The sequence below is a fragment of the Camelina sativa genome, chromosome 3 (assembly GCF_030686135.1).
Source record: "Camelina sativa cultivar CO46 ecotype springtype chromosome 3, ASM3068613v1".
NCBI lineage: Eukaryota > Viridiplantae > Streptophyta > Magnoliopsida > Brassicales > Brassicaceae > Camelina > Camelina sativa.
In genome coordinates this window covers 3,342,684-3,364,565 of record NC_141882.1, presented here as the reverse complement: position 1 = coordinate 3,364,565, position 21,882 = coordinate 3,342,684, and the positions used below count along the sequence as shown (strand labels likewise).

General features: G+C 37.2%; 4 protein-coding genes across 19 annotated transcripts; 2 read left to right on the top strand and 2 right to left on the bottom strand.

The window, feature by feature from the left end:
• Positions 1-135: 135 nt before the first annotated feature.
• LOC104767123 (uncharacterized) lies at positions 136-2,012 on the bottom strand. Of its 4 annotated transcripts, none has more exons than XM_087508204.1 (4): positions 1,865-2,012; positions 1,767-1,801; positions 1,143-1,274; positions 136-672 (listed from the first exon to the last, which is right to left on the bottom strand). In XM_087508204.1, exons 3-4 carry the CDS (start codon positions 1,257-1,259, stop codon positions 220-222), a joined length of 570 nt encoding a protein of 189 aa, XP_087364330.1. In that variant the 5' UTR covers positions 1,260-1,274; positions 1,767-1,801; positions 1,865-2,012; the 3' UTR covers positions 136-219. The 4 variants fall into 4 exon arrangements, with proteins under 4 accessions (XP_087364330.1, XP_087364329.1, XP_010489458.1 ...); XM_087508203.1 differs by having other exon boundaries at positions 1,143-1,264; positions 1,865-1,969; XM_010491156.3 differs by having other exon boundaries at positions 1,143-1,264; positions 1,767-1,900.
• A 214-nt stretch (positions 2,013-2,226) lies between these two features.
• LOC104767136 (DNA replication ATP-dependent helicase/nuclease JHS1) lies at positions 2,227-12,135 on the top strand. 13 transcript variants are annotated; one of them, XR_015595097.1, is made up of 36 exons: positions 2,283-2,376; positions 2,466-2,618; positions 2,764-3,106; positions 3,284-3,451; positions 3,551-3,763; positions 3,839-3,901; positions 4,126-4,329; positions 4,410-4,463; positions 4,530-4,591; positions 4,875-5,007; positions 5,114-5,224; positions 5,335-5,431; positions 5,697-5,779; positions 6,237-6,302; positions 6,539-6,694; positions 6,790-6,845; positions 6,938-6,995; positions 7,073-7,183; positions 7,263-7,319; positions 7,732-7,862; positions 7,939-8,193; positions 8,439-8,513; positions 8,650-8,771; positions 8,858-8,924; positions 9,050-9,154; positions 9,279-9,446; positions 9,952-10,021; positions 10,099-10,250; positions 10,507-10,584; positions 10,665-10,757; positions 10,849-10,986; positions 11,174-11,213; positions 11,305-11,378; positions 11,442-11,579; positions 11,658-11,777; positions 11,877-12,135. XR_015595097.1 is itself a non-coding variant. In XM_010491180.3 (36 exons), exons 3-36 carry the CDS (start codon positions 2,783-2,785, stop codon positions 12,000-12,002), a joined length of 3,972 nt encoding a protein of 1,323 aa, XP_010489482.1. In that variant the 5' UTR covers positions 2,283-2,376; positions 2,466-2,618; positions 2,764-2,782; the 3' UTR covers positions 12,003-12,135. The 13 variants fall into 13 exon arrangements, 3 of the variants coding, with proteins under 3 accessions (XP_010489495.1, XP_010489482.1, XP_087364322.1); XR_015595094.1 differs by having other exon boundaries at positions 7,728-7,862; positions 8,650-8,721; positions 11,449-11,579; XR_015595092.1 differs by having other exon boundaries at positions 7,728-7,862; positions 8,650-8,721.
• Positions 12,136-12,441: 306 nt separating this feature from the next.
• Positions 12,442-14,928, bottom strand: LOC104767095 (superoxide dismutase [Cu-Zn] 1). The gene is made up of 8 exons (XM_010491130.2): positions 14,704-14,928; positions 14,108-14,203; positions 13,922-14,023; positions 13,647-13,742; positions 13,456-13,487; positions 13,278-13,353; positions 13,035-13,088; positions 12,442-12,664 (listed from the first exon to the last, which is right to left on the bottom strand). Exons 2-8 carry the CDS (start codon positions 14,181-14,183, stop codon positions 12,642-12,644), a joined length of 459 nt encoding a protein of 152 aa, XP_010489432.1. The 5' UTR covers positions 14,184-14,203; positions 14,704-14,928; the 3' UTR covers positions 12,442-12,641.
• Positions 14,929-16,910: 1,982 nt separating this feature from the next.
• LOC104767088 (vesicle-associated protein 2-2) lies at positions 16,911-21,141 on the top strand. Its single transcript, XM_010491121.3, has 9 exons — positions 16,911-17,316; positions 18,115-18,226; positions 18,730-18,800; positions 18,941-19,022; positions 19,447-19,562; positions 19,665-19,847; positions 20,023-20,514; positions 20,593-20,670; positions 20,763-21,141. The coding sequence occupies exons 1-9, from the start codon at positions 17,149-17,151 to the stop codon at positions 20,874-20,876; spliced, it is 1,416 nt and encodes a 471-aa protein (XP_010489423.2). The 5' UTR covers positions 16,911-17,148; the 3' UTR covers positions 20,877-21,141.
• Positions 21,142-21,882: the final 741 nt, after the last annotated feature.

The following is a 21,882-nucleotide window of genomic DNA, read 5'->3' as shown; positions in this document are numbered from 1 at the left end:
TTTCAAACTTTTTTCAAACGTAATAAAAAGTCTCTTTTTCTTCTTCTTCTGCGAATGTTCCTCCTCCGCTTTTTTTTTTTTTTTTTAATATTCTTCTCGACTTGATGCATGAATGATGAGCGATTATGATTCCAGTTTCACAAACAGACTTTGTCATATATTATTTGTTTCGCAAGATTAGTTTGTTTCTGGTTGAATGACACAAAACGTTTGTTTCATCTAGTCGAGGTAAATTTTAACATCAATGCCGTTATCGATAAGCGACTGGACAACCGCTCTAATTTTCCCTTCAAACTTGTCTTGGTCCCTCGGCGTATAAGAAGCCGTGTAAACATCAGCCTCTTTTGCACGTTCCGACAAGATCCTCCCTATGGACATGCATGCCGGGATATCACATCTTGATCTCAGAACAGCTTTCACGTCTTTAGAGTTTGTTCCCGCTACAGCGACTTGCCTACATGTTACACGGTGCGTCAGAGATGCTGAAACAAATCGCTTCGAGATTAAGACATCCAGGGTAAAAGGCTCCATGTATGCCACTGTCCGTTGCTTGAATGACACATGTTTGTCTGGATTCTTCGACTTCTTCTCTTTCTGGTATGTGTACGGCCGGCTTGTGTCATCGTCCACGTAATCTTCTACACCAAAGAAGCTTCTTGGTGCAAAAACAGTCTGTCAAGAATGGCATAGCCCAAGTTAAAATTAGAAACAGATATAAAAGACACATAAACAGTAAATTGCTTCAACGAAACAATGTTAACAATATATAGAACAGAGCCCAAACTTTATCACTGTACAGTTGATTCAATGAACCCCATCAAAATCAATGTAGATGTTGCATCTTGACTCAGCCAAATGGCCAGACTACAAAGCATTATCAAAGACCAACAAAGTACAGTGAGGTTGAACAACCAGTAAACTACATTTATGAGCTACATTATAATTCAGCTTGCAACTAGTTTGGGACTTTCTCATACAATCCATCAAACGTCCTCATAACCACATTTAAATTCGTTTCCAAACAGATCTAGTAATGATATTTCAATCAAACTGTACACACCTAATTCAAACAAATTCACTTCATTTACAGTTCTAATAAAAATCAAGCTTCAAGTAATCAAAGTGGACGGATGGTGAATTACCCGTCCAGTGTGAAACCCACAACTGGTTTGGCAGAGGAAAGGTCTAAGCTTTTCCCTGTTACTTCCATAAATCACAGCTTTACCGATCGAATACTTGGCAACCACTTGCCTCAACATTATATCTGCACCAACCTACAGAAAATACCTCAGTAGAATTCAATAACTGGCAAGAAGCGTACTCATATAGATATTCTACTAAAGTATGAAATCAAAGGAAACTAGCTTTTGTCAAACAACAAATTGAAGAGTTCTCATTTCCCACAAGATGAAACTATTTGGAATAAGTTATAGAGAAGGCAAACACCTTAACATCTCTCGAAAACACAATCCAAACACATAAAATCCATTGCAGAGGTTACAACATCTAATGGAGAAAGATACAGAACAGGTAATAGCTAGTGCCAAGAGTCTCTAATTTGCCAACATGATATCAAATTGACAGCTGGTAAGCTACGGGAATACAAAGGATTGAGAAGATTTAACGAATTCGGAGAACTCAAACAATCCCTACGATGTGATCATAACAAATTCACTTCTTCTACAGGAACAAACAAAAAAATCTAAAATCGGCTCGTCCCTTGAACCACCCAGTATCTGAAGAAGATAAAATAAGTCATAACGCACCTGGAAATCGATGGAGAGAGCACGACGGGTCGATTTTGCAGAGGAGACACTCTCAGAAAAAGACACAAGTCGCAAATAAAAATCTACAAAATCAGGTTCTGAAAACCCACTCACGAAGCCACCGGGGAAGACAGTAAGAAACCAAAAGTAAGAGTCAGTAAAAGAAATAGGTTTGGTTCTCCGCCATAGCTGCCGCCGAGGTTGGAAGTGTTGTTCGTCGGAACTCGAAACAGTGAAGAAGAATTTTCCTAAAACCCTACAAATGCAAAAAGAGCAAAATATATATTTTGCACGCCCATCCTCAAAGATCTACTTGTTTTCTAATTTCTCCTCATAATTTGAATCTTTGACCCAAGTACTATTTCCAGAATAGGGTCACCGGTTTTTAGTGGATTTGTTTGGTTTTTTTAACACCAGGTTAAGTACATTAAGTATTAACTAACCCGAACCAAATCAGCTTGTTGAACCGGATGGTTCCCGGTTAAAGCTGAATAAAGCCGCGGGGGTTTAATTTTTGAGAGGTACCGAACCTTCTTCACTTCGCGACTCTCTCTCACTGCCTCACTCACTCGCCGTCGCTTGCCCCGTCGCCCTGACTTCTCCGTTTACGGTTAGTTTCTCGATTCGATAACAGTTTTCATGAAGATTTTGGAGTTTTCAATCCCGTCCTGAATTCTCAACTTGGTTTGCGATTTTCAGAGGTACCCCAAGTTCGTTTTTGGGAAGCTTCTGCTGGGTTTAAGTTTGTAGAAACTCCATTAAAAATTTCGAATTTACTGGATTTTCAGAATTACCTGGGAACTACTTACAGGGTTTGTTGTTTGATTCGCTGAGCGTGATCGTGAGAAAAAGGTATTTATTATTATGTCTTGTTGTTTGGAGCTTGAGATGAAGATTAAGAAGAATCCCTAAGACGTTGCAATCCATCAGTGAAGATTATATGAAGTTTGTTGTGTTAGGCAAAGTATAAGTTTTAACAGTTCCATCACAATTATAGGGTTTAGCCATTGAAAAAAATGCCACCAAGAAAGAAGCCAAAGTCTTCAGCTTCGAAATTAAACAAACAGTCTTCAGCCAATTCGTCACAACCTTCCAACTTTGGCATCCAGCAGTTGTTCCTTCGACATATTCAGAACTCCCAATCAACTGCCTCAACTGCTGACCCTGTTGATCAACAGAATGTGAATGGTCTTGCCTCTGACACCACAGTTTTAACGCCTCAAAACCCTCTAGGCACATTGATTGAGATACCTGATGACCCCAAAGATATGGACCAGCAGCAACTCACTGAGGCATCTCCCGAGATCTCCAAAAACCTTAGGCGGTTCTCTCCTGGAATGGTAGTTTGGTTTCTCATATTCCTTTACATTCTGCTTTTATAGTTTGGAATTTTGATATTTTGCTTCTTGATTGCTGGCTAATGTAATTGCAAGATTCTACTTACCCTATAATATCTGCCCACATGGTTGACTCCCCAGTTGTCGTGTAATGCTTACATGTTTCTTTTATCTTTACAGCTGATAAAGCCAAGTCAAGATGAGGCTGGCGGAGAGATAACTTGGAAATTCTCTCCTGTAAATGAAAGACTTCGGGCGGCGGCGAAGCAAATTCCTAAGATGATGGACTTGACAGAAAATTCACTAGGGATTAAATCTTCTACCATTCGCCCTTGCTCTCTTGACAAGGCACGTTTTGTTTCATTTTTCTATCTCTTTTATCTATTGTTTATTCAGTAGCTGTTTTATTTCCCTTCTTCACATCGAAACTGACAATAGCTTGTGCAGACACAATGTCCTACATCAGGAATAACTTCCAAGGTCGAGCAATGGTTATCTTCACCCTCAAAAAAAGTTTCCAAAAGACCAAATTTTGCAGCAAATAGGGTCATGGAGAGGGTAAAACCTTCCGCAGATGGGGAGTTTGAAATTGCTAACACTTCTAGTAGTGGAAACAGTCCTTTCCAGACCCCACCGTCACTTTCATGTCCTCACAACAAGGTATATTCTATTCCTAATAACCAGATATATGATCACATTTTATGTATTTCCTAACTTTGCTCTGTTTATGTTCAGCTTCCTAGCACTGTAACATGCAGTGCAGCTTGTGGATTAACGGGGGGTGGACAACATAAAAAGGTATAATTTGTGAGACTTAATGAAGTCTTTAGATGCTTACCAAAGACATCGTTTGATTTGAATCTTGATGCAGTCTGTAGATGCTTACGAAAGGCATCTTTTTGATATACGTATTATGTTTCGTTTTGCCAACTGTGCTTGGTCAAGATTACATGGATTATTTCCTTTAGAACTTGTTTTCTACAGCATGTCAATATTTATCTGCATATTGCCTCTTTTTGTAGGCCTTGCTTGAATTGTTAGATCAAGTGGAGGATGTCATCTCAGCTGATGACAAAACAGCTAATGATGTGGGAACTGTGCTAGCCCAAGTTCGAGTTGAAGATGATCGCATGTGTTCTGTCGTTGACTACGCTGTAGATGAAGGGCCAACTCTACCAAAAAAGCATTCTTCGATAAGTCCAGATAGCTATTTCCTTGTATTGGAGGTAAATTTAGCCTTTATCGCGCTATTGAGGGTAGCAATGTAGTTTTATGTGAAACTAGCTCATTGTCCAGAGTTGTACAGGTATCCGAGAAACGGGGTTTGGCGGGCTCATCTAGGGTTCAATGTCCTTATAAGGTTTGTCATGTATTTCGTGGTTGCTTAATAGTACAGGCTCATTTTTGCTGACTTATGTTCTCGCAGGTTCTTCGCTTGCTAGACGAGCACACTGGAGTAGAATGCGCTTTGTATCTCTGGGATGAATGGTACTTTTCTCGAGATGGAATCTAGTGAAATATTTGCTTTTCAGAATCAGATAGCAAGCTGTCTTTGCTCCTCTGTTCAACGCTTGATAAATTTTCTATGCCTTGTTCTTTAATGTCCTGGTTTACCATTTTTAGTTTCCAACTGTGAGCTGATGGTGTAATACTCATTTTCTTGTTGTCAATCTTTCTATTCTCTTAGTGTATGGGGCAGCCAAATATCATCTATTCATTTCTCAGTTGGTTGAAACTTACTTCCTGAATACTGAAGGGTTATCGTTACCAGGTTTTACAGCACTGTATCACCAGGAGATTCAATCAATGTTATTGGAGAGTTTGATGGGGATGGCAAGTGTGACGTGGACCATCAAAATAATTTCTTGATTCTTCATCCTGACACCCTTATTGCTGGAACTAGGGTACTTTTCCTTTTTCCGTGAGGGTTTCTCACTACGAATACCAATCTTTTATGCACTTAATTCAGTTTTGCTTTTTTTTGTCCTGAATAACTGTCCGACCTTTCAGGTTGCAGCAAGTTTTGGTTGCCCAAGGCGAACCGTGCTAGATGAGAGGCTCAGATCCAATGAACACGCAGCAGCAGCCTTAGATGGAACCTTGCTGCACCAAGTTTTTCAGGTTTACTGCAGTATGGAATTTATGATGAGACTATTCTATTGGACAATGTGTGTTTTATTTTATTTCGTGCAACGTATTGATCTGTACTATCCATTTCCTTTGTTTTTCAGGCTGGTCTCACGCAAGAGTCTCCATCTGAAGATGGTTTGCAGGAATATGCGAGCATAGTGATTAAGAAAAATATTGAGAGCTTATATGCATGTGGAGGTTGATTCCTACATTACGTGTTCCTATTATTTGAAGGTTCATGCACTTATTATATAGCTAGGATACCCTTATTATATTAGAATTTTGAGTTTATATATAGAATACGTCTTATTTATTAGAATTTTAAAATATATGGCTATCATACCTCTTTGTTTGTTGTGCTTGAGTCACATTGCTCTGAATTTTGTTCTGTTGTTAATATGAAATGCTAAGAGCTGACCAAATAACGTAATTATCTTCTTATCTTGTCACATGTTCTCTACAGTACATGAAAGAGATGTTAAAGCAACCTTATTTGGAGCAATCCCAAAAATGTTGGGGTGGATTCGTGATTTCAGATATTCGAAGGTGCACCTGCATTTTCCTATTTATGATTCTTTCTTGAGTTACTCATGGCTGTTATAATTCTGTTTCCTTCCATGGACGTAATTTTTTCTGCCTACTCATCTGTTTGGCTGTCTCTTTAAAAATTTGAGTGTCTCACATACATATTAGACTGCGTTATGCTCTTATGTGTGTTAGACTTTTTTCTCGTATATAAGCTTGTTTGGTAAACACATATTTTCATGGTTTCTCTTATGTTGCCTTTCACTTAAAGATATCCAGTAACAAAGAACATCAACATGCTCGTATTAGCAGCCATTTTTATGTTTAAGTTAGTGGGTGAATGTCACCTTATAAAATATTTGAGGCAGTTTTTGCGTGCTTTTCTTCTATCTCTGATCTCTCCCTTGTCTCTTTAAGTTCATTTTGGCAAGTCTATGGCAGAAACCTCTTAATTTATGGCATGGTCATTATAATTCAGGACTCAGGAATACCAAAAGTTGATTTTGGTTCTACCATTGGGGGAAAAAAACTTAAGATATCAGAGGTAAGAGCTCTTCCCACTCTCTCCCTTTCTGTTTTCTTAAGATTTCATTTTCTTCAGGTGAAAAACAGGAACAGATTGTTCGTCCAAAAGTTCTTGACCTACGTCATTTCCAGCGGATGCATCCTATTTAAACCAAACTGATAATTTGACATCACTGCATCATAACCGCTGTTTATTTGCGTCAATCTCCTCCAATAAGACTTCTATTATGTATATAAACAAATTTCTTACCTCAGGTTATCGATATTGAGGAGATGTCATGGGCCCCTAAATATGGTCTGAAAGGGATGATTGATGCTTCAGTCAGAGTGATAGTTGAATCTGACATGAACACAGTAAATGAAAAGATAATGCCCCTTGAGTTTAAGTCTGGAAAAGCTCCTGGTGGTCAGGTCTGTATAAAGATCTATTGAGATATTCAGTAGAAATTTGATAATTCCAAAGGCTTATTAATGACTAAGCGCTTGCTCTTTATTGTGTTATGCAGTCATCAACGGAACATTCTGCCCAGGTGATCTTGTACACGCTCCTGATGTCTGAGAGGTACTTGTGTTCTGCCTTTCTTTCCTTTTTACTACTGGAAAACAGACAGCAGTTTACACTTTTCATAAGATATCACATATTCAACATTGCAGGTACCTGAAGCATATTGACAATGGCCTTCTATACTATCTTAAGTCAGAGCAGACACACGTAAGTCAAAATCTTGTGTGCCTTTCTTTGGTCTTAAGATATCCGAGTGACTAAGTTTTCAATGCTCACTTGTAAAGGGAATTTCTGTTCAAAGATCAGATTTGGTGGGTCTCATTATTCGTCGTAATGAACTTGCAAATGATATCCTTGTGGCGTCAACAACCCAACAACTGCCGCCAATGTTACGGGTATGCTCTGATGTCCTGATGACAATATTTTCTAGGAATATTTACTAGATACTGGAATAATTTATTCTTTTGATACTAGAATCCCAACATGTGCGGGTACTGTCGCCATCTGGATGTTTGCACGATTTATCATAAGGTATTTTTCTTTCTGTGATGTTGAAGTCTGATATTTACATTTTAAGGGTGTTACTCGTATTTATAAGGTTCTACTTCTACATGTTTAAGCATGTAGGGGTTGATTTTTTAATTTTCATGAAGCCAGTTGCATGATTCAGTCCGATTTAATGGATATATTCAACCAGTAATCGAACGTTGGTTTTAGTTCACATTCTTTACTAGCGACCAGAAGTGAATTCCATTTGTTATCTGTTACTAAATACTAAGCTTTAATTTTCAGAGTTGTTGCGCATATAAATCCTGAGAATAAAATACGTGTTTCAAGCATGCTTGGAGGAGGGATTGACACGTCCATCTTCATGGTGTTGAAACTTTATCATATCTTATTGGACTAACGCTTTTAAAACATCTTGTCTGTTTGCCCCAGGCAGATGGTGGAAATGCAGTGAGTAGTGGACTTGGTGATGTATTTGACACACATGTTTCTCATCTTTCGAATTTGCATTTCAAATTCCTTCAACACTGGGACAGGCTGATTGACTTGGAAGCTAGAGAGATGCAGGTTAGTTGTGTACCAGCTATTTTTACTGGAATACAAAGTCAACTTTGGCTATCTAATATCTATGTTTGTTAATCAGCTTCTACGGAAAGACATTGCGCATCCACATGGTTCAAAGGGCAGCCACTCAGCTAATTATCTTTCTTCTATGGTTCTTGACATGACAAACGGGTTTCCGCATCATAACACTCATAAAGAAACTAGATTCATCTATCGTTTTGTTCGTCAAAACTCATCAAACTCTAGAGTACGAGTACCCAGCGAAGATACAATTATGACTGGAACCCCTGCTACTGATGACCTGGATTGCAAACTTAGAACGGGAGATCGTGTGGTACTATTAATTGCTTGATTGTTCTTTTGTCATGGTTAATTTGAACTAATATAATTAGTTGCGCCGGAGAGTGTTCTTCTTTTGTCTTGCTAAACATCATGCATTTCTTTCTGAAAGTCTTAGATACAACAACTTGTAATAACTTTCTGAAATTGACAAATGATTACACTTGAGAGTATTGTTGACATTTACCATATCTATTCGACGATTTTTCAACTTCACTTTTAATTTATGCTGATTATCAGGTTCTTCGCACAGAAGTCAGCCACCTGACAGTTGCAAATGGGATTATAGCAGATATTAGTCGCAATCATGTATCAGTAAGCACATTCGCCCTCAGTTTTCTTTTGACTGTCTGTAAGTTTAGCTTAGTTTGTCTGGTTCAATTTATCTTGACGTTCTTACTCAGACATGTCTAAAGAGGCGGTATTTTTCTTTTGCTATGTCAACCCTTAGGTTTCTTTATCCAAGCGATTACGTCTTCCTTGGAGCGAACCTTCTTCTGAGGCATCGAATCTCTCTCATGAGGTATGGAGAATTTACAAGGATGAATTCATGACATCATTTTCGGTTATGAGGTGATTTTGTAATTTATCTTTTATTCAATTAATTATACTATGCATGTGCTGTTACGATGTTAAATCTTGTCTTTATATTGTTCTAGGTTCAATCTCATGCAGCTTTTCATACAAAATGGACAGAGCATCAGGAAAATGATTGTGGATCTTGAGGTAAATTGTCTTTTTCATTTTTTCTTTTTCTTTCAGATTTCCCTTTTACAAGATGATGCAGTTTGTTTCTTGTAACGTTCTTTACATGCTTTGTTTGCTCTTCTTTCTTTTCCATGTCTCTGTAGCCTCCTAGATTTGACAATGGATCTATACTGAGCCAGGATCCTGCAATATCATATATATGGTCAGAAAAGAGTTTAAATAATGATCAGCGCCAAGCCATACTTAAGGTTATTGCATGATTATGTTTCTCTGCTCTTGTGCTGAGCGTGCTATTCTCAAGGCATGTCTGAAGGACTCTCTTTTTTCTTTGACAGAGCTCATAAAGAAATTGTTTTCTTGCTTTACTTTCAGATACTCACTGCAAAGGACTATGCGTTGATATTGGGAATGCCTGGGACGGGAAAAACCTCCACAATGGTCCATGCTGTGAAAGCTTTGTTGATCAGAGGTTCATCTATTCTGCTTGCATCTTACACAAACTCTGCTGTTGATAATCTACTTATCAAATTAAAAGCACAGGTCTTTATCCTCTAGCCAATCTTTTTCTTTTTCTGGATTATGAATCTTTCATTCATCTTAAAAACATTAGAGTTAAGTTGAACATTCTGTAGTTTGATGGTACCTCATGTGAGTTGTTTGCATCCACACATGTCTCGTCTCTATTAGTAGCATAGTAGGTAGGGAAAGCCGAACTTAGGTACTACTATACAGGGAAAAAATGAATTTAATTGAAGGAAAACAATAAGGACAGTATGTTCACCCTGCAAAATGAGTTTTAAGTTTTAGTGATCAAGATTGGGAAAGTCAACAAAAGATGCGTAGAAACCTGTGGGTTCAATGGGAGTTACATATAAAAGGATAAAAAGAATTTTTTGCCCAAAAAATAAAGGATAAAAAGAATTGATGGGAAAATCAACAAAAAAATTGCATGAGTTTTTGTTCTTAAGAAAGAGTGAAGATACCCTTTTTCAAGTGTCTACTTCAATACTGTCTGCTTTAATATACAATTATGAATACACTGCAGGGAATTGAATTTCTACGTATTGGTAGAGATGAGGCTGTACACGAAGAAGTACGAGAAAGTTGCTTTTCAGGTTTGCACTATTATATTCTTCCAACTTTCGTAGCTTCGGAGTCTTCTCAATGTATTTGAGAGTTATCTTTGTGGCAGCTATGGATATGTGCAGTGTCGAGGACATCAAAAAAAAATTGGACCAGGTCAAAGTTGTGGCCTCTACTTGTTTGGGAATTAATAGTCCCTTGCTTGTGAATAGGCGGTTTGACGTATGCATTGTTGACGAAGCTGGCCAGATTGCACTCCCTGTAAGATTTCTCATTCCTTGTCAACTGGTTGAGTAGAAATGCAAATTTTATGTAGACAACTTAGAAATTGTGATAAACTTTGGAGGGCTTTGGAATCAGATGGCATATGTTTTAATTTTACTTACTAGAAAACATTAGCCAGTGGCCCTAATTTGACAAAATTTATTTATGTACCAGAATTGAAAGTTAGAGTCTGACACAATAGAGTTTGAAGTGGAATAATATTTAAGAAGACACGGTTTCTTGTACTAATCAGGTTTCGATAGGACCCTTGCTGTTTGCTTCTACGTTTGTACTTGTTGGTGACCACTATCAACTACCGCCACTAGTGCAGGTAAGCAGTACCACCTCTTTTGAAATAACTCCGTTTTTTTTCCAGTAACTTCAGCATCATTGTTGTGTTGATGAAAGTAGAGTACGGAGGCTAGAGAGAATGGGATGGGAATAAGCTTGTTTCGCAGGTTATCAGAAGCCCATCCTCACGCAATTTCAGTGTTACAAAACCAGGTTGCCCTTATCTACAAAAAATAGAATTATGTTAGTACACTTTGTTATTGGGTATAACATTCTGCTTTATTAAGACTTCTTTTATGTACAGTACCGAATGTGTCGAGGTATTATGGAACTATCAAATGCCTTAATATATGGAGACAGATTATGCTGTGGTTCTGCTGAAGTAGCTAATGCCACACTTATGCTTCCCACTTCCAGTTCGACTTCATCATGGCTTAAAAAGGTCAGTGTTGTTCTTAAACATTTGATAAGTTAGGGCATTTTTGAGCAACTCTTGAGTACTCAGACAATCAGTTCAGCTTAGCTCCACCTACTTGCTCTACATTATATGTTGTGTTGCACATTGACTCTGTGTATGATTTGTCCACAAGTAATCTAATTAGCCCTTTACCGTTTTGTGTTTCCATCAGGTTCTGGAGCCGACCAGAACAGTTTTATTTGTTAATACAGGTTTTTGGCTACTTACTAGTTGCTATTTTCACATGAGTTCTTTGCCATATCGGCTGGATTTATCACGAGACAATATGGTTTGTTTTTCTAGATATGCTGCGTGCTTTTGAAGCTAAGGATCAGAATGCGATCAACAATCCAGTTGAAGCTTCCATAATAGCTGAGGTACTGTTTAGTATGAAAGATGCATTTAAAAGTTATGAACAGGTGGGCTAATACAGTTCTTAGATTGTAGAGGAGCTAGTAAACAATGGAGTAGATGGTAAAGATATTGGAATCATTACTCCTTATAACTCACAAGCGATCCTCATTCAACATGCCATTCCAACGACTTCTGTGGAGATACATACTATAGACAAGTATCAGGTTTGGCTCTTGGGTTGAGCATTTTAATTTGGTAATCTTTAATAACCAACCAACCTTTGATGATCTCACATGGTGTAGGGAAGAGATAAAGACTGCATATTGGTATCGTTTGTGAGATCCCGGGAGAAACCAAGGAGCTCTGCATCGTCACTGCTCGGAGATTGGCATAGGATCAATGTTGCTTTGACTCGAGCAAAGGTGAGACTGAGAGAGCATATGGATATATATATGGTGTTAAATAATGAATGTTGTTAATCTATCGATCATTGGTTTGAAATTGTTGTCTGGCTTGGACAGAAAAAGTTGATAATGGTGGGATCACAAAGAACACTCTCAAGAGTTCCGCTTTTGATGCTTCTGTTGAACAAGGTTAAGGAGCAGTCAGGTATCTTGACTCTTTTACCGGGGGATCTAAAACCATAACAACTGATCAAGAAACGTTTTAAATATCACAATATAATTTGTATCTCCATTTTTGTCCATAAGGAATGATAATGTATACTCGATCTACTTTCTGAGTATGATTTTATTGAAAGAAAAATTCAATTCCCCTCAATTCTGAAAGTATGTATATAGCGAAATATTAACCTTATGAAAGTAGATTGAGTGAATATAACCGGATAGTGAATTGAGTTCAATGAGGTGATGATATGAAGACTCGGACTCAGAAATTGAGTCCAATGAGGTGAGGATATGAAGACTCAGACTCAGAAATTGAGTTCAGTGAATTACGTTATGATGAGTTTATTATTAAGAAATTTGAAGATGATAGTTTAAGAAATTTATATCTGACAAACTGATCTAAGAAGGCCACGATATTTTATCAAAGTTTAGCATAGAAGCAATCACTAATCAGTATCACTGTTAAACCAACTCTCTCTTTTATTCATTAAATGGTAAAAGTACGGAATTTTCTCTGTTTTCTGTCTGAACTACAAATGCTTTGAGCAACTAAGCTCAGAAGTTATAGCCACACACCAAAAGATACACAAACATTACCAAACCCAGGTCTAAAGTTGGACCTCTTATTACATCAATCTCTTCTTTGGAAACAGAAAAGCTTTAGCCCTGGAGACCAATGATACCTGCAAAATGGTAGACGTAAGGCCAGTCAGTTGATCCTTTGCGGGTCTATTACATTGATTGAGAATTCATTAGGAATGAAACTTAGTATCAGGAGATGTAGTTCTGTTGACTCTAACGAGCCTAAAGTCAATCTCTAGTCACTTCCTAAAGATATAAAAACTATACTGCATTTTCAGACATAGATGATGTAATAGGTGATCGATTGTTGGCCAAACCCCAAAATGCAAGATGATATATAAAAACAAAGATGAACCCGGAGTTGCCAGAGAATCAATGGAGTTCAAGATGGGAGTGCTGGTAATGATCCAGCTTCTAATAGCTTAATTTTCCACAGGACATGAGAGTAAAATGTGGATTAAAATTACTTACCACAGGCAACACGACCGCCTGCGTTTCCGGTAGCCAAGCTGAGTTCATGGCCTCCTAAAAATGTAAAAAACAAAACGAGTTCAGGTTAAAGAGTGTTCATAGGATACATGTTGAGTCATAAGCGTGATGCAGTAGATGTCCCCAAATTGACTGGGTATCCTTTAAATTCAGTTAACATAACAAGGAAACTAGAAAACAAAAAAAAAAAAATCTCCAAAGAAAACAATAGTCAAAGGTAATCACCCTTTCCGAGGTCATCCGGGTCTGCGTGGACAACAACAGCCCTTCCAACAATAGAGTTTGGTCCAGTAAGAGGAATCTGTGCAACGAACACAAAATGTCTCATATGAGATTGGGTTCATTATAGCAGTTCTGGATTAGAAAAAAAAAAAGAGTATAAATCAGGTACACAGCTACGAACCTGGCAGTCAGTGATGGTGAAGGTGGCAGTTCCTGGGAGAAGAAAAACAAAATATTTAATGTAAATCCATGAACACTAAAGCTAGTCATAGATGGAAAACGTAACTATAAAACTAAGACTGCAAAAGCACAGTTGAGAGAGAGTAGCAAAAAAATATGTCAAAAAAAGATTGAGATGTTGAGAAGGGATACCATCGTCTCCAACAGTGATGTTTCCTAGGTCGCCAGCATGACGATTAGCATCCTCAGGGGCACCGTGTGTTTTACCATCAGGGTTGAAATGTGGACCTAGGAGTAGGAAAATGACCAAAAGTTTAATATCAATTTTCAATTACTTTGACGATAACATGAGTTCCCAATTCAAAACATAAGCTCCTCAAACGAAGAAAAAAAAAAAAAAAGCTCATAAAGTTACTAAGCCAGTCAAAATTTCCAGGAAGAAATTCACAGAGAGGTATAAGAGTTACCAGTAGACATGCAACCGTTAGTGGTGTCACCAAGAGCATGGACATGGAAACCATGAAGACCAGGCTTAAGGCCAGAAACTGTTCCAGTGACAGTGGTCACACCTACAAAAACCAACACAAGAACTCAATCATCTGTGAATAAAGAAAAGATTAAAAAGAAGCTAATGAAAAAGCAAGAACTGAGACCTTCTCCTTCCTGGGTGAAGAAGATAGTCCCCTTAACACCCTCGCTGCTGTTCAAAACTGCAACTCCTTTGGCCATAGTGTGTATCCTTTTGTGATCTTTAATAAATATACATTAAACCACTCATGTCAAATACAACCATGTAAAAAAATCGGGAAACAACAAATAAACAGATATGGAAAACCCAAAAAACATCAAAATCTCATGTAAATGTGTAAGATGCTCTCACCAAAAATAGATCTCAATATATGACACTAAAAAGATTCATCGAAAACCCAAACCAGGTATATGTAACACAATCTATATAAGCCATGAGATAACTCTTACTAGTTCTCACATACAAAAAGGTCAAAGCAGCTTCTAAAAGAGTGATAAACCCAAAAGAAAACAAGCAAGGAATCAATAGATCCACCACCGATCACAAATCGAACAAAACAAAACCTATTTTCCTTAAAGATCTAATCGTGGATTCGGATCAAAATCATGACAGTAGTAGTAGATTAAAGAGGCTCATAAGACAAGAATCGATCTAAGATTTGAAAGAGATGAATGAAACCCAGCACAAAAAAAAAAAAAAAAGGAAGGAATCAAAACATACCTCAGGGAACCCCTTTGGAAAAGAATAAGTTGGTTGGTTGAGGCTATAAACAAATGGTGTGAATGCTCTCTCTCAAATGTGATTTTGGTCTGCGCTTGAGCTTTTTTGGCTGACTTGTGTGGTTTCTATATAGTCATTAGTCACGCACGAGGTCCAAAAAAGCTGGGTAGGTGTGAGGATGTGATCGGCTTTTTTTTTTTTTTTTTTTTTTTTTTTTACTTTCACAAAAAAGCCACGTCACCATAATTGAAGATACTAGACTTTTCCTAAACTTTGACTGGCTTAACTCATAACCCAGATAAGATTTCAATTGGACAACAAATATTGTAAATACTAATTTCTAACTCATGTATTTTCTTGACGATAGGATTTATTACATTTGGTACCTTTTTTTTGTTTTTTTGTCAAACCAATCTAGTAGACTCTCTAAAACTTAATTATGTTATGATATTTTTGTGTTTATACTACAAAAAAAAAAAAAAGTATACAAATTTAACGACAGAACAATAATGTAATATATAAGAAACTTAGAAAATAGGCTGCATGCATCACGCTCACGCATGGTGGGTATTTTTTTTTTTTTTGTTTTGTCATTACTCAATAGTCAATACTCATTAGGTATAAATTTTGACTTTAAAAATTAGACTGTAACTTCTCGGAAACATAATAAAGTCATAATTTGTTTAAATTATTTATACATCATAAGTCTAGTTACTCATCAATTCTTGGCAGTTTCTCTAAGTGGAAGGCAAAATTTGTACACATAGAGGAAAACAAAACTCACGGTCACACTTGTGTCGTCTTCCGGTGACTCACCTCACCTGAACTAGCTATCTTCAATTAATGGGACACCGAAGCAGGAATCAGTGCCTGGAATTTCCATCCTCAAGGAGTCAGAACGTCAGAGACCCTTGCCCCGCCACAATATGTAAGCAGAGTGCCGTAACCATTTTTGCAACCAATTTTTTAGTAAATTTCCAAGCACGTGAGTGTGTAGTTATTTTCATCATGCATCATGTTCATTTTAGCTGGTTAAAGACTAGACATTGAGGAGATGAAGCTGACAAGAAATGACCTTAGGATGCTTAGGTATCAAGATTTACAAATCCACAACTACAGGTTGATTCAACCATTTCGAAGATAATTTATATGGAGCGGTAGTCTATAAGCTCCCAGAGCATAGACAAAGCTCAAAGAGCATGATGGAGTTAAAGACATGTAGCCGAGGATGCAAAGGAGCTAAACCTATGGAAAAAATTGAAAAATTAATTGAAACATAAGTTCTTGTTATACGTTTTACAGCTGTAATATGAACAATAATGTACGTTGAGGGACTTTGGAAAAAAAAAGGGGTCTATTATAGAAGACTGAGTCGCAAGTGTGGAAAAAAGTAAGAAAGACGGAGGGAAAAAAATGAACTTGGTTAATGGAGTAGAGTTTCCGTTATTACTATACTAGCTAGTTTTACATTATTATGTTTTGTCTTTTCTTTGACAGCACTAATTGTACATGGTAGTAGTTATTTAAAAAAAAAGATGTAGTTTAGGAAGAGGTAGCTTTGGAGTATATAAACTCTTCTATAAATATATATCCTCTTTGTTTTAGAGAGAGTGTTGATTCAATCTTTCTCCGTCCTTGATACTACATGATATATAACTTCAACTCTATCACACGGGTCAAGGGTGTCTCTGCACGCAGAGTGGATGTTTGTGCTGTGAAGTCTACAGTTGTACCTACTACTGTTGTTATTAACCCAACAAATAAATAAATAAAAGAGATCAAAAATAGTAAAGTACCAGCTGGTTTCACATTTAATTTGGAGAGGACTGCAACCACAAATGTAACATCGTTTGCAAAAAGAAGAATCGAGAGATTAACAGACAAAACCATTAATAAGATATGTAAATGGTATGTAATATGGGGTATTAATTTGATTTGATACATATATATGACATTGGGGATCACGTATTCAAATATCTCATTTGTGGTGGAAAGCGAGAGAGATGAATGGAAAAGCAAAAAAGAAGAAAACAAATACTAAAAGGAAAGCAAAAGAAGTTTGGTGATCGGAATCAGAATCAAGAATCACGCGTGTAATCTTCTCAAAGCATTCAAATTAATTACACACTTTATTATAACGATGAATGACATTTATTTATATTTTTGGCATCTAACGATATGTAATTTATTCGTCGCAAATCTCACTTAATCTTTCTATTTAATAATATTTGCACTTTCAGATCTTATTTTATACTAAGTCTTAAAATATACTCATGAATTTCCGAAAAATAATAAAATATAGTTAGTCGCAAGCAACAAATTATGTTTAAGTAATTGCTGTTAGGTACAACAAAATTTCACCATCTCAACCTCAGTACCATACTTTTTTTTTTTTTTTTTAATTTTAAATTTTAATTTTAATATTGGGGGATGGATGTAATGTAAATGTATGAACACATTAAAACATTTCCATACTTGGCCTTCACTGCCTTGTACCCACCCTTTTGCCCTTCCCTCATATTAGATTTTGCAACTTCTGATCTCTTCTTTCTCAATCGCGCTGCTTCTTCACTCTATCTCAAGTCCCGTTCCGTTCTTCGCCGGAGAGAAGCGGTAAGGTTTTCGTCCGATTTCATCTGCCTCTTTTTGATCATCTCGTTCCTTTCGATTTTTGTGTTTGTTTGTTTGTTTTTGTTTTGAAACTAGGTTCCTTCCTTCATTCCTAGAGTTTTGTGATTTTCTTCTTTAGACTTTTTCCTTTAGAAATCGAAATCGCTATGGCTCTGTAAGATCTATGTGATCTGAGTTTACTATTGGCTAACGGATCCCGAGGAGTCGCTCCTCCTCGAATACGTCGTCGTTCTATTTCCTCCCTTTTTGTTTTTTGATACGAGCAGTTGAGTACTACTATTGGAAGCGTGACTAGATCGTCCTTGAACTGCTAGAACGATTTGGTTTTCCGGCTACTCGGAAGCGCGTTGCCGACAAAATCGTGTCGGCCGAATCGCTGAGAATAGACGAACGCATTCAGGTAAAATAAGTCACGGTTGAGTTTTCGAGCGACTTCGTGCCGTTGGATTTGAGAACGCGTTGTCGACGAGCTAGTGCGGTGGTTCGCGTACGGTTGCGGAAGACTATAATAGTTCTAAGAGCGTGACACAAAAACTTTTCTGCATCTGTAATTCACTTTTAATTTTTAATTTTTTTTTTTGGGGGGGGGGGGATTTCTCTGTTGATCTGGTGTTGACTCTTTCGTTAGATTTGTCATTTTCTAATCGGAGAGCGAGTTTTATGATTGTCCAAAGAGGTTATTGATCTGATTTTGTTGTCCTTTTGAGTATCAAAAGTTTTATGGTTGAGTGATTCTGAGCTGAACTAAATACGTTTTTTCTCTAATCTTTGTTGAAATAGGGGTGGAGGGAATCCTGCTGCAAGTGGTACCTGTTTGATTCTGAGGGATTTTGTCACAGCAACATGAATATGCCGCTGTTGGATATTCAACCGCGAACATTGAAGTTTGAAGGTAAGACATTTGTGGACTAATTCTTACCAATTGCATAGGGATATTTTTGAGTTTAGTGACTTGACGTTGTGGTCCTTGTTTATAGTTTCTTATTTTTGTAATGTATGGATATTATCATAGCTAGGGTGTTTGTTTCTTAAGCAAAGTGGCTGAATAGTCATAAGCTATGTCTCGAGAGTCATGTTCCAGTTATGAATACAGAGGTTTCTGAATTCTCACTGTTTTTAAATTAGAATTTTGTCATAGTGGTGCTATTGTTTATTGGTCTATTCTCCTGCAAGATGAGTTGATTTGATGTTAATGTGGCTGTTGTTTTGAGGAATTTCCAAACTATTTCCTGTTGCTGGATTTGTATGTGGTCATACTCTGTGATGTGCTTTCTTACCTCTCATTTTTATTCTGAGGATCCATAATAAATTGGAAGTTGTGAATGAAATGAAATATATTTGCCTTGGAATTGTTATCCTTGTAATACTACTACTAACTGGTTTCCTCTTTTGTAGTTGACTTGAAGAAGCAGAGTTCCTGCGTGGTACAGCTAACCAATACAACCCATCATTATGTTGCATTTAAGGTCTAAATAACATTCTTCTCAGACTTCTTCTCTTTCTTTATGAATTCAGGATATCGAATGTCTTAAAATGTTCTGAGAAAAAATGTATTTTTGTTCTGCATATTAATTCTTAATTAAATGTGGTATATTGGTTTTGATAGGTTAAAACCACATCACCAAAGAAGTACTGTGTACGTCCAAATGTTGGTGTTGTTGCACCAAAATCATCCTGTGAATTTACTGGTATTCCTACGTTTATATCCTTCCCAACATTGCATGAATTTCTTGCACCTACATTCTTAGGCTGATGTGATAAACTGTTGCATGATGTCTACGTGGGGCGGGGAATCAACTTGAATATATGCATAGATCTATCATTTGTGCCTTGGACTTGAACAGCGTTTAGACATTGTTTAAGTTCCTAGGCTTCCAGAGTTTGTTGATCGAGAGTCAGAATGTATCTGCTCGTGCTGGAGTTACTAAAGTTACAAATTATTTCTCATTACGTGGAACCTGCGTTTTTGGTTTGTTTGAGCATTATAAGTTTTAAACTGGATGATGGATGGGCTCTTGCACCTTTCAATTCACTCAATGTTTTCGGTTATTAAGTTGTATATGTTGTTTTTTGCCCCAAATAAGTAAAAAGTTGTATATGTTCTTGATGCAGTCATTATGCAAGCTTTTAAAGAACCACCACCAGATATGGTTTGCAAAGACAAATTCTTAATCCAGAGTACTGCTGTACCTGCGGAAACCACTGATGAAGACATCACAACTAGCATGGTAAGCATTCCAAGTTTCCAACACTTGTTGAGCTTCTCTATCCTGAATAGCAGTTATTTTGTCTGTCAAGTGTATCTGTATGCTTATTTTTGTTCTTGGCAGTTTTCCAAAGCGGAAGGCAAACACATAGAGGAAAACAAACTCAGAGTCACTCTCGTACCGCCCTCTGACTCACCTGAACTATCTCCAATCAATGGGACACCGAAGCAGGGAGCAGTATTTGAAGATTCCATCCTCAAGGATCGTTTATATAGTCAATCAGAGACGCTTGCTCCGCCACAGTATGTAAGAAGATATTTTTACCCTTTTCTCAACAGGTTTTTATGGTAATAGATGAAGACTGCAGAGTAATTGCTTAGCAGTGTAGTTCTTTTCCACCAAGTTCATTTTGCTTATCCTAGGGTGCAACAGGTAGTTTCTTATTACTTGTTTGTTTATTTTTCAAACTTTATTTTTCTAGGAGGGTGAGACTGTAAAAGAGCCTAGGGTGGTTGGACATGATGAGTTAAAGGCAGCCGACAATGCAAAGGAGTTAAAGCCACCACAAATGGGCACCGTGGATTTTATGGAAGATTTATACACTGCCAATGACTTGAAGGCAACTATAGATAGTTACGATCCATCGAGGATGGCTAAAGAAACTGAATTCGATCCAATCAGGTCTCATAAGGATGCAGATGATGGAAGGAGGATTAAGGAATCACATAATTTGGACGCTCCCATGAAGAAGGCTATGGATCTACCTAGGGATCAAGGGTTTACGAATGGAATAACTTCAGTTGACAGTGTACCCTATCCTAAGGAACCAAAGAAACCTACTAAAGAGAGAGATGTTGTCCAGCTGCACAAAACAGATGGTCAGCATGTCAAAGGGCTGGATGAAATTAAGTTGGTTAAAGACATTGAGGAGATGAAGCTGAAAGTAGATGCTCTTGAATCCAAGTTAAAACAGGTCTGGTCATCAAATTTAGAAATCCATAACTTCTGTGCTATCACTGTTACTGTGCTAAAGAGTTAAAATCTGGTGCAGGCTGATTCAACCATTTCGAAACTAATGGAGGAACGGTCTATAAGCTCCCAACATAGACAAAGTTTGCAACATGAGCTGGTGAGAATACTAGTGACGAAACATAGCTGTTTCTTTCTCCTATAACCAAAACAGTTTCACAATAACAAAGTTTGTATTATGAGATGATGCAGGCGGAACTGAGAACGAAGAAGATAGTGAAAGAAGTGCACATTGGGTTCCCTCTGCTGTATGTATGCATTGTGGCATTCATCAGCATTGTTATCGGGTATTGTCTGCGCACTTGACTGCTGGGTTCGGTCGTCGTTATATCATATCAATCAAGTGTGCAGTCGAATATATAGACGAAGAAGGGAAAAGGATTAGTTTGTCTGTTTGGGTTTCTTTTTTGCTTTGTGGGAGGGAGAGTATGAATGATTCTCCGGCACATTTACGATGGATAATATAGACTGTATAGCGTTGGCGGTTAGTTAACAGAGGGACATATATGGTATGGGTGATTTGCTTTGTTTCTCTGCTCTTTTACTAATTTGAAGCAGTTTGTTGGATTGAGTTTCCTTTGCTCTTTTTTTTTTTTTTTGTCTGTTCTTGATTATCGTCATCATATAGACTAGGGTCTAGGTTTATTCAATTTTAAGCATATGTACATTTATGTGGTTTAGTTTGGTTTATGCAATTTAGGTTTGGTTTGGTTGCATCTAATTCGGTTTTATATAAATAACCGAAAAAAACTAATTACGGTTTAAAAAAAGTTAAACTTGTTAAGCATCAGAGCATTGGAAATTACATCAGATAGAAGAACACAAATGGGTCTTTTTCACATCTTTTGTTACGGTTTAAAGTTGTAAGAATTATTATTGGTTGAACATAGAGGCAACGAGAGATGCGTGATACATGAAACAAAAGACATGGCTCTAGAAAGGCAAAGCAACATGTAATATCTTCTTTTCTAAACTTTGAGGGGATATTTGTCCAAGTTGCAGTGAATGATTCCCTTTAATCATGGAGAAAATCAGTGAAGTAATTGTGTTTCTTATCACACTTAGTCTTTTGATTGTTTGCTTACCATAATTACAACTATTACCAAAATAATGTAAGTAACATAGCTTGCGACTCTTCTTCCATTTATGAATTTGTCATTATATATGCTCGTAATGCATAATCCACCCACGAGTCCTCCATCAATTCCGCAATGTTTATAAGTAAATTACCAACGAAAGTTCCAAACTAAGCAATTTTGTTTTTAACGATCCATTCTACAATATGACAAATATTTCCTTCACTAGAAATAAT